Source organism: Schistocerca cancellata, chromosome 11, assembly GCF_023864275.1.
Source record: "Schistocerca cancellata isolate TAMUIC-IGC-003103 chromosome 11, iqSchCanc2.1, whole genome shotgun sequence".
NCBI classification, from domain to species: domain Eukaryota; kingdom Metazoa; phylum Arthropoda; class Insecta; order Orthoptera; family Acrididae; genus Schistocerca; species Schistocerca cancellata.
The window spans coordinates 45548946-45561458 of NC_064636.1; the positions used below are offsets into that span (position 1 = coordinate 45548946).

The 12513-nt window shown below is 37.7% G+C and overlaps 1 protein-coding gene across 1 annotated transcript in view; it reads left to right on the forward strand.

Annotated features, from left to right (window-relative positions):
- Nucleotides 1–597: 597 nt before the first annotated feature.
- LOC126108684 (protein DDI1 homolog 2-like) overlaps nucleotides 598–12513 on the forward strand; it is a 152272-nt gene continuing 140356 nt past the window's right edge. The window contains exon 1 of the mRNA XM_049914003.1: nucleotides 598–967. Within this exon, the coding sequence (XP_049769960.1) occupies nucleotides 718–967 (250 nt within the window). The 5' untranslated portion in view covers nucleotides 598–717. The remainder of the gene's footprint in view (nucleotides 968–12513) is intronic.

Here is a 12513-nt window from a genome sequence, read left to right on the forward strand (position 1 = left end):
TGTTGTTTGCTTTATTTGCAGCATCTGTATAATTATTATTACAATCGTATTACGATTTATGCGTAATGATCAGTCAAATGTATTAGCACCCTATTTAAATAGCGTTTATGATCAATGCCCAATGGTCTATTGTTGGCGAACATGAGCAATGGCCACCCTAATGCACATGGTCGTCTGCTCACATTTGCAACCACGATGCTCATGCCGGAGAAGGGTGGGATTCAAGGCACTCTATTGTACTTTATTGTATTGAATACCCGCCTTCTTGCATGAGCAATGGACCGCACATCCTATCCCGCCCTTCCTTTCAAAGGACTGACGTAAACAGAAACAGTAATCGGGAACGCCCCCCGTTATTCTACTTTTCAGCGACGTGGCCCGTCTGTGCAGTAATTTTTCCTATGACAATATTATCACCCAGCTTTTTCCAACGTTTCAAATAGATTGAATTGAACGGTGATATATGTATTAAGTGCATCCCGATAACAAGGACAATAAACACCAGAAGAGTAATATAAGTAAAAAAAATGTTGCCTGAATTATTTCATTTTTAAAATCTGTCATGGTGGTAGCACCTACTCGTACGAAGATGGCGGCGTGAGGTTGCTTATTTTGGTGTCTGGCGTTGTTAGTTTACATTCAGGTCCGAGTCTGTGTTGGCTATTGTGGCTTGAAGAGTTGCTGTTGTGCAGATAACTAGTGTTTCCATTAAGGACGATGAGGGTGACGGTCACAACTCTTGCGGACGAAATATTTGTCCTCGACGTGAGCGAGGACTTGGAGCTGGAGAACTTCAAAGCGCTATGTGAAATGGAGTCGGGGTTTCCTTCGAGGGAAATTCTGATTGTATACAGCGGTCGGCCACTGACAGATGACAGAAAATCACTGAAAGAGCACGGCGTTGCTGATGGGGATGTTCTGATACTTCAGCGCATGCAGGGCTCGTCTACGAGTCTCAGCGCCGCAGGTATGTTTGAGTAATTTCACATCAATGAGAGCTTGTGCGCCCTAAGATTTTACTGTAAGTGTATACTACGTTCATACGCTTTCAAGATCAGCCAATTCCATATGGTGAAGGCTTCTACCGAGAACTTCAAAATATGTTTTAGTAGCACAAATAATACACGAGACAACAAGGGTACTGTGTTGAAATGATGAAATCTCTCATTTCAGAACACTAATATTTCACTCATTCAACGAATTATCGTTAGCTGCTTATCGCATTTTTCATGCAACATTTTAAGCAGAACGGAACATATTGTTTGGAAATTAAACTTTAATACGTACTGGGACTTGGAACATTAAAATATTTGGCATTAGAAGTCAGAAGATGCTGTGTCACTCTGCAACATGACTTTATATGCATTTGTATTGTACTACGTAATTATGACGTTGAAGAATTTGAAATAGTAGAAATAACTGGCGGTACAGATTTTATTAATAGCATTTACGTAATAGTGTTTTTGCCCTATCATAAACAAGAAGTAGAATCTTTCGTGTAATTAACGTTTCAACAACAGGCAGATTTTATCTCACTATTTTTATCATTTTTTTTTACTCTGAGCAAAATTCAGATTCTACACAGACAGCAAATGGAGGAAGATGGTTTGCCCAAGTCAGATTCATAGGTTTTCTTATTAACTTCTATTGGTTGCTGTAATCCATTTGTTGAGATTTTCTCGATTGTTTATGCCAACCTGGCATTGTTGGAGAATCCAGATTTCTTGTTCATTTCAGTGCCCCAATTTTAATAGCTACATTCATATCTGAATTAACTGATCCTGGAACAAACTTTACCACCTCTCCGTTCAGTTTTGTTGCGAATGGCTTTTGTCCACTTGTACTATAGGTCAACCCCTTTGATTCATGCTGTTTTCCTCCCTTTGTCCATTTAAATGTATATAAGAAACATACTACCTGTTCAAAGGGTACCATCATGCTCCAAGGTAAATCTTTAAACGAGCTTTACACCATGAGACTAATTCTCTAGCTCATAACAGGCAATAATGTTTGATTTGTATGGTTATAGTACTTTAAGAAAACAGTACTTAGTTAAATCATTCTGTAAGTTGTAGGCAGACTTTTTGAGTACAAAACTCTCTTAAAATGGTCTTCTGTGTTTATGTGTTGCCATCTCCCTTGTTTAAAGGATTTTTGCAATCACATCATAAATACTTAACATTTTCTGTTTTCATTGTGTTGAAATCACATTGAGTTCTGAACATTTAGAGGTCCAACACCAGTGATAAGCATAACATGTGATGAGGAAACAATAAATAGGATGCAGACTTCAAAATATTTATGTTTCCATGTCAGTGAGAATTTAAACCATACAGAAACACATTTTGGAACTCATAGAATATCTTAGTTCACCCTCATTTGCATTTAGAATCATTGCAAATCTAGTGAAGAGAAAATTCATGAAGTAGACGTTTTGAATATTTTCATTGTGTTGAAATCAGATTCAGTTCTGGGGTAATTAATCATTGCTCGAAAATATGCTGTAAGAATAATCTATAGTGAACACCCAGGATCACCATGTAGACATCTGTTAAAGAAGTTGGGCATTTGTACTGCTGCTTCTCAGCGTATTCATCTCCTCATAAAGTTTGTTGTAAATGATCCAGTGCCATTCAGAAGGAACAGTGACGCATATAATTACAGTACCAGAAGGAAAAATGACATTCATTTCTCCACATTAAAGCTGTCTTTAGCACAAACTAATATACAACATAGTTTTGTTTCTGCTGCCCGTGTGTAATTATTATGGTAAGAATGCAGTTATATGGGCAAGTAGAAACTATATTTGTATGAGATCTGTTGTGCCAGTTGCCATTTAGAAAGTCTGGGTCAACTGAAAATACTGATAATGGATGTTGGCTTCATATCATGGCATAATAATGTTGTGGTGTATGACATCATGTATGTGCAAACTGGACATTGGTAATATTTTTCTGCATTTGTTATTTTTCGGAACATTGGTTGCAGTGATAGTGATCTCTAGTGTAGACAGAGGTGTAGAAAAAGTTGAAAAGTGACACTGTGGTTGCAAATTGGTGAAGCAGTACTGAAAGCACCAGTTAATCCAGATACTGCTGTTGCCACCACTACTACAGAAATATCCTCTTTTTTCCGTTTGTTTGAAAAATATTTCATATTTTATATACATTGATTATTATAAAACAATAATGTAATGGAAAAGAAGAAAACTGATGAAACATTTCGTGTTACGCAAAATAGATATCATCAAACACTATAATATAAGGATGTAATTACAGTTGGTAATTAAATTTATGTGACAATGCTCTAAGGAAACTGTGCTTTTTGTAAAGAAAGAATTTTCCTCTTTTCTTTAGTGGGTCACTGGAGAGTCTTGTTGATGCCTGGAAACTCAGAAGCATTTTATCAGTTTGAAATTTGTTTTATTTTATCAGCAAAGTTTGCAACATGCGAGAGAGTTTCAGCAGTAAACTAACATTTGAAAGAACAGAGTTATATAATGGTGTCTGTTCGTACAGTGTTGTTATTAATCCTGGCAACAAACCTCAGCAGTGAAAATAATGACTAATGTACTAGTTAAGTTAGAAACTGGTTATTGAGTGCACAGTAAACTTTGTATATACACAGTCCCAAGGTTTATTCAGTGAGTGGCATACGCTAGGAAATAATGATATGTTTTGGTGCCACATTTCATAAAATATAAATTTATTTATGGCCACTGATTGATGTTTAGCATCTGCCTCAGCTTTCATTGTTGTTCTGAAAATATAAACATGTACTGAAAACTAGCATGATTTGTTTTTATGTGCTTGTTTCTTGTGATGGTACTGTTCTGTGGTGTAATCTGAGGTCTAGGTTAGGAAGAAAAGTGGTAATTTCGTTGCGAGTCGGAAAAGGCAATGAATGTCTCATGATGATCTGCCGCCCCCCCCCCCCCTTACATTGTGCACTCTGTAGTATTATTTACGCTCCAGTGAAATTGCAATCTAAAAAATGCCATCCTAAGGAGGTCACAATACTTACTTAGTTAAAATTATGCACAACAATGTTATAGCTGTCATAGCAGTTGAGTAGTCGTGGTGAAAAGTTGCCTTGTTGACAGGATTACTTTGGTCAAAGGTGACTGCGCATATTGTATTATTCACTACTTTCACTTCTATGTGATTACTCTGTAATTCACACTTGAAGTGTTTGGCAGAGTGTTCATAGGACTACTTTGAGACTGTGACCATTCCACTCTTAAATAGCACATGAAAAAATGAACACCTAAATCTTTCAGTGCAAGATCTGATTTCTCGTATTTTATCACGAGGCTCATTTCTCCGTAAGTATGTGGGAATCAATGAAATATTTGTGCATTTAGAGGAGAAAGTTGGTGTTGTAATTATTGCACTATTATTTAGTGCAATGTGTCTTCACCCTGTTCTTAATTTACACAGCACCAAATCAGAAATTAGTCACCCCTAGTGAAATCACTACAGGCATCATTTAATGCCTTGCAATGCCATCCCTAGTCTTGGTAACCACCTGGGTTCAGTTACGAAGTAAGTCCACAAGATTGTGCAAGTATGTTGCATCCAGGTTAAACCACCCTCTGAAGATTTGATCACGCAATTCTGTCAAATTGTGGAGGGTACTGATATAGACATTTTACTTGCTGTTCCAATATGTCCTACAGATTTTCTGTGGGGTTAAAGTGAGGTGATTTTGCTGGCCAGTCAAGGCCTAATAGTGTGGAAAGTGTTCAGAAAACGAGTCGCAAATTCTTTCAGCGCGATGAAGTTTTCTATTGTCGTCTTGATGTGCTTGTGTGAACAGTGGCCTCTTTTCAGGAGCCAGACTCTAAATGTTCATTGCATGCAGTTCCTCTTGCAATGTTCTCTTGCTAATGTCTTGGACTGGACCTTCATTCACTGCCTGCAGCAATTCCTGTTGTGTTTCAAACCAGTTTTGATTCACAGGCCATGAAATGCGTCTCCAGTTGCTCTCAGTCAATATCTTTTTCCGACCACGATTCTGATGATGATTGTCGTAGCCACATGTGGTACACTGCGCGTAGCCACATCGAACAGTCTGCCACATCAACAAATGCAGCAGCTTCGCCACTTTTTACCACTGTCATGTCTGTACACTTAGCCATGTTTATTTACATTATCTGCTTGATACATAAATGTCTCGGTTATCACTACTGCCTTGTGCTCATATAGAGGCTGTGTGCACGTAGTTGAAGATGTGACTCGATTACTGCCTCTTCTGGGAAGGCTTCACAATTCATATCAAAGTGCACAGGGGTGACTAATTTTCGTCCTGTGAACTTGCGAGCAGCTGACAACTTACTTTTGAATGAAACATGGCCAACTGCCTTCCTTATAAACAGCTGGTGAAGGAGTCACTAATGTTGTTCCTGTACAACACTAGGATGATAAATCAGGATTATACTAATTAACACTTATATTTCCAAACTCGTCTTTTTCAGTGGAAAAAAAAAGACCTCTTTGCAGTATGGCATAGATATACTTCTAGAGTCCACTCGAGCATTCGATACCACTCATCTTATTTGACCCATAATATAACTGTATTGTGTTATGTGACATCATGGTGGTGCAGTGTATTTGAAATAGATCAGTTTGCAGAGGGTGTGATGAAGTATGTGGTGGTGCCCTCTAGTATGGGATCTTTGTTTATAAATTGTTTTTGAATGTTGTTAGTGATATTAGACTCCTTGAGTGCTGTTTGTGACAATAATGTTGAAAGAGTTTGTCGTGGTTTGGTAGTGAGCTATTTTAACGTTGGCAGTTATGGGCCATAGACTTTTTTTCGAATTTGGAATTATTAGTGCAGTGTGTTATTTTACGGGTTGCAATTTAATTTTCTATTTTGTTTTTTGTTCATTATGGATGTGGCAACAAAGTCCACGAGTAGGTCCCTACATGCTGCAGTGGGAGAGGACATGTTGAGTGCAATTAAATTTCTACAGTTATTTCGTTTAACTGCTGAGTTTGTGGAGAAGGTATGAGATTGAGCAAAGTTGCTGCATCTTGCATTAGGGACCAGTGTATGTGGTGCTGACGGGACAATGTATGTCATTCTATCTGGAGCGATTCTTGGTTTGATAAGTCTAGGCTTGCTATTTGAAAGACTGTATTGATGACCTATTGTTTTTGCTATTGCTAGACTTGTGTGTCACCTGACTGTGGTTGGTAAGTATGTCTTTTGGTTTTATCTGTTTGCTGTAGTATGTATGGTATGTGTGTTCATGTACATAATTTTGTGTCTTGCAGACTGAAATTGGTAGTAATGCATGTATCATTAGTTGTTGGTAATTATGTTGGATCTTGGTTTGTGGAATGTGTTTTACCTATGTTGATAAAGTTAGATTTACAATGTTAGTTATATGAGCAATGTTTGTTTTTTTTGGTATTGTGGACATGTCAGCTGATGTAGTCAGTACTGAATATTTTTAGTGTTCATGAGTTTTTGCTATGCGTTGGTCTTGCTTTTAGATATTTGTAGTGCCATCTGTTTTAATATTTTTGTACCAGTATTGGTTTTTAATTTGAGCTCTATACCGTAACTGGTCTGGTCTTTTTGATGCCAGTTAGTTTGTTTGCATCCCCTCCCAGCCCCCACCTCCTGCCCTGGCCTTTTTAACTAAGCAGGTACTGACAGGTGTGAATATTACCGAACTTTCAGTTTAATAATTTACAGTTGCAAAATGCTAAAACGAATTATTTAGAGAAGAATGGACGTACTGGGAGATGCCAACTTCAGGGAAGATCAGTTTGGATCCCAGAGAAATTTACTGATGCTACTGCTGCTCTCAGAAGATAGGTTAAGGAAAGGCAAATATCTGTTTTATAGCATTTGCAGACGCAGAGAAAGCTTTGACGATGTTGACTGAAATAACACTCTTTGAAATTCTGAAGGTAGCAGGGGTGAAACAGAGGAAGCAAAAAGCTATATACAACTTGTGTAGAAACGAGATGACAGTTATAAGAGTTGAGGGCTGTAAAGGGGAAGGAGCAGTTGAGAAGGGAGTGAGACCATGATTGTATTGTAGTCTACTCCTGATGTTATTCAGTCTGTACACTGAGTAGGCAATAAAAGAAACAGAGGGATAATTTGGTGAAGGGTGTCAAATTCAGGAAGAAGAAATAAAACCTTTTAGGTCTGGCAGTGACACTGTAACTCAGTCGGACAGGAAAGGATGCGGAAGAGCATTCAAACAGAATGGACAGTGTCTTGAAGGGGGGTTGTAAGATGAACATCAGCAAAAGCAAAACGAGGGTAGTGGAACATAAACGAGTTACACCAGTGATGCTGAGGAAATTAGATTAATGTACAAGACACTGACATAATTGATGGCACCCAAAGCAGAGAGGATATGACATGTGGACTGGCACTGGCAAGAAAGTATTTCTGGACAAGAGAAATTTGCTACCATCAAATATAGATTTGAGTGTTAAGAAATGTTTTCTGAAGGCCATTACCTGGAGTGTAGCCATGTATGGAAATGAAACCTGGATGATAAACAGTTTAGACAAAAAGAGAAAAGAAACTTTTAAAATGTGATACTACAACAGAAGAATGCTGGAATTAGGTGGCTAGCTAATCTAAGTAGTGAGAAGGTACTAAGTAGAACTGGGACAAAAAGAAATATGTTCACAACTTGACTAAAAGAAGGGATCTGTTGATAGGACACATTCTGAGACATAAAGGGAACATCAATTTAATATTTGGGGGGAGGGGGGGGGGGAGTGTAGAAAAAGGACAAGAAGAAATGCAGTAAGCAGCTTCAAAAGGAAGTAGTTATTCAGAGGTGAGAAAGGATGTGCAGGATAGAGTAGCACAGAGAGCTGCATCAAACCAGTCATTGGACTGAGATTTGCAACCAGAACAATTTGTTTTGTGTTTCATAGAGGACCTGCACTGGACACTGCATTTTATGTGTTTTGGTATTGTGGGGCACGGCAAACCTTTTTTTTTTTTCCCCAAATAATGTTCCTTTTTCATTTTATAATTGGTTCAACGGGAACATATGGTGTAGTTTTCCTTCGTGTAAAATTCTGTATTATCAAAAAAATACAGTGTAAGACGTCTATCTCATTTCAAGACAAAGGACCTAATTATATGCCTAACTTATTTGATGGCTGTATTTTCCATTTATTAAACGAGTACTTATTTGCAGTTGTTTGTGAGCTTTTATGTAACATACATTCCTATAAACAAAAGATAAGTGTTTAATTTGCAAGTGTGATGTTGTCGGTAACCTGTGCAGTGTTGGTGGGAAAGGAACTGGATTGATAAATGTGGGACCTGTCTGCTGTCATTGACAGCACATTGTAAATCTGTGTAATCATGCTGTATTTGCTTGGTGGTGAATTAATGAATGACCAGAAAATTGCTGTGTTTCTCTCACCATTCATTGTGTTACTGGTAGACTGCATGACTATCCTCCATTCAGGAATTGCTGACACTTGCAGAGTGGGCTGCACTGAGTCAAGCCACTTACCACACATCCACAGTATATTCTTGCAAAAAGGGCATTAATATGTCTGGTGGAATAAGAATAATCATGTTTAAATGTAGGACAGTAATCTGCCACAATGCATTGCTTGGCTTGTGTTGAAATGTGTGAAGTTCTGTAACATATAGGTGACCTACTTCTGCTGCAGAGGGAGCCAATTTAAGCCTCTTCAGATGTTGGAAGAGCTGAGGCTGGGGTGATGCATGTGACATCTTCAAGCTGGAAAAAGATGACCTATGTTCTTTCACACTTCTAACATCTATCTCCACCTTTCCACCAAGTTATACCCCAGACCACAAGTTTAATGCCTCAAATGTGATATAAACATTTAATGTTCATCCTTCACCCACTTTGTTTAACAATATACGTTAATTTTATACCATTAAAATACTATTTTTAATAACCAGAGATTTTTCAATCCCTTGCGATGTGGGAGTTATTAGTCGTGGAGAAAAAATGAATAGGTTGTTAATGTAGTTTAATTTTGTACTGCAGTCATTTCTGCTAGATGCAACAGTTTTTGTGAAAGTCAAGAAAAACCTAAAAAAGAGATCTTTAAATGCCCCACCCCCCAACACACCCCACCCTCACTCTCACACCCTATGGTCAGGATTTTTAGTATGTTATTCATTACAGCCCCCTCTCCCCCCCTCCCTTTTACCGCTTAAAAAAAATTGTGACTATGCCGATTTTGTCCCTAATTTTCCTTTGCTGATTGGACTAAAGTTCTTCATTGTTGTTAAGTTTAATATTAATGGAATAAAATTTAATCTTAGAGTGGGTTATAAAGTGCACCAACCACAAATAATAATTGCTTGTACCATTGCATTGTTGTTTTACAATTGTGAGCCTGTAACTCTTCCTTCACTATTGCTTTAGCTAACACTGTGATAAGTGCTGCGTGCTCTCATACGTCCAAGTGAACAACAGTAATGTGAAATAAACAGCGAGCTAGGTGACGAAAAATTAAAAATTTTTGCAAATAAATGATCTAGGTTCTGAAGTAGTGGCGTAGTCCCACAATGAGGCAGTTGTCTACAAGATAATTAGCAATCAGATAAACGGTTGCAACTGTGGTGTTTAATGCCTCAAGTGGGTCATTACTGTGGGGTAACACTTGTATGCAGCAACAGAATGATATAATTAAAGTTTATTTTAATGCTGTTTATGAAACGATGATTTAGCTCATGTAAGTTTATTTTATCATTGTTTAACCAAACTAAGATTAAACTGGGATTTTGCTCATACATGTTTATCTTGGTAACAAAAGATAGCCATTCTTTACATGTGTACAAAGTAAGCCACGTGTTATAAAAAAGGGGCCTTCCCACTCAGGTGTTAAATGGGAGTGCAGATAATATATTAGTTCTAAACACTTGTCAGTATTTCCATAGCAAAACTTTAAAGTGGTTTCTCATTGCAGTGGAGTTACAGAATTTGGTGAGGAAGCATAAACAAACATGCACTGTGCATAAGATGGATCACAATTCATTCATTTGTTTATTCATATGTAGTGCATGAATTCCTAATTGTATGGGGACTCCTAAGGGACCAAACTGCTGAGGTAATCGGTCCCTAGACTTACACACTACTTAAACTAACGTATGCTGAGAACAACACACACCCCCATGCCCGAGGGACGACTCGAACCTCCGGCTGGAGGGGCTGCGCAATCCACTTCAAACTGCGCGGCCACTCCACGCAGCTCATATGTATTCCCAGAGTTCTAATATTCTGACAAATTATTGAAGGAGTGAGTGAAAATGTATCCTTCAGCTTCATTTCTGAATACATAGTGCTTCACTTTTCAGCTTTGTGTACCGGCAATTCATAAGCCTTTTGCATCGAAGTATGATGGTCCATCTGCACGCTAGACAGCAATGTATACTGGATATGGAAATTATTTTCAGCTCTGGTACTGTGGTTGTGAGATTGAAAGGAAATGATCGTATGGCATTTTTGTGTGGGAGACCTGATCTGGAGTTGTTTAGCCACCTAGTGGATGTCTTTTATTTGATTCCACTTCGGTGATTTGCGCCTCTACAATGATGAAATGGCAATGAATATAGCACAACACACAGGCCATGAGCAGATAAAATCTCCAACCAAGCCGAGAATTGAATAAAGGTCCCTTGTCAGACATGCTTTCATTTTTCCATGTTGTTTATTAGTGCATGTATTTCACACTTTAGAGGTTACAGCAAAATTTTGTAAGTTGTGACACTATCACTATCACATCTTCACCTCATGCACAGTTAATTTTCAATTTATATATCATAGACTCGACCTAGTGCATTGCTGGTCATTTTGCTTGTTTCCTTTCCTCTTTTATTGCCCCTATATTCTCCTTCTCTTCATGTGGATCTCTTGATATCTGGCCTGAGTTGGTACTGACCATGTCTTCCAAATATTCTGCCCATTTCTACAATGTTTTTTGTCTGCTCTAGTTATCTTACCATTTATATTTTTACATGGCTTATGTGTACCTTTTGCATGATATATTTTGTTCTGGTCCTTTAATTCTTCTCTCTCTTGAAAGTTTCCTATAAGCCAATCCTTTTCTTTTTCTTACATGTGCTATGAGCATTAGACCTTAATTCTTTATACACCTCCACATTTATTCATTCTCTCTCTCTCTCTCTCTCTCTCTCTCTCTCTCTCTCTCTCTCTCTGTTTAGCATTCTCATTCTTACTGATTTGTTATGTTCTGTTGTGAGTCTACATTTGTCATCAAACCATACATGTCTTGCCATTCTTACTCCAATTATTTCTTCTGATGCCTTTTCCCCTCTTTTGTTTTGTTGCCAGCCTTTAGGACACCTTTAGTTTTCATTTGGTAAGTTTTTACAATTTCAGGATGATTCCGTTTTTCTATAGTCCAGTTATCTTGTTTTCCCATTCCACTTTTATGTATTACAGCTGACTTCTCTCTCACTATGGCTTTTACAGCATAGTGGTCTGAATCACAGTTTGGATCCCTGCAGCTTCGTACATCCACGACTGACATGGATCATCATGCTTTTACTAACTCATGGTCTATTTGATTAACTATTTCACTTACACTTGACTTCCGAATTCCAAAATGTATTCGTTTGTGAGGAAAACAGGTTCTCTGGATGAGGAACTTATTTCTAGCAGCAAAGTGACATAACATAGCTCAATTCTAATTACTTTCTTCATGTTAAGTGTATGCCCCTGATACTCATTGACATTCATTTTGCACAACCTGTGTATTAAAGTCACTTGAAACTGGCAACAGGTTGAAGTTTAGTATTTTAGTACACAGACTTTCAAGGTCTATGTGAAACTGTTCTTTTATTTCTTCTTCTGCTTCTTCTGTTGGTATGTATGGCACTGTTAATGTTAGATTCTTAATTTTTTGTTTTATTCTCAGCTTGCCAAGTCTTTCATTTATATGTTCAGTTTCCAAAATACTTCTCCTAATCTCTTATTATAAACCCTGGTGCAGATAGACCTGTCCTTTCTGGTCAACTATACAGTGGAGAATATGGAGGCATATCTGTCTATCCTTGCCCTTGCCATCTCGCTTTTTGTAGTGTCACAGTATTACACTTGAACTTCATGTCTTCTTGAGCTGGTTCTTTCATTTTTTCAGGTTTTGACGCTGTTCATTTGTTCCAAGTTACTATTGCCAAATCTTTTGTCATTTTCCTGTGATGAAGTCATGTTCTGAATGTCCCTTGCATTACTTATTTTTTATTCATTTCTCGTAACTTTTAGCCAGAAGGACATACACCCATCTGTAAGTGTTTCAGAGTTTTACAGAATAAGGTTGCATTTGTCAAAGAATTTCATAATTAGTTTTAAAACTGTGATATTATGTTGATGAACAAGGCTTGGTATAGTAGATGTTAATGGTTGATGATGTGTTGGTTGTATGAAATCAGTTTGCTGGTTTGCATACAGTTTACACTAAAAAACACGTTATTGATACCTGTACTGTTATGAAACTTCCTGGCAGATTA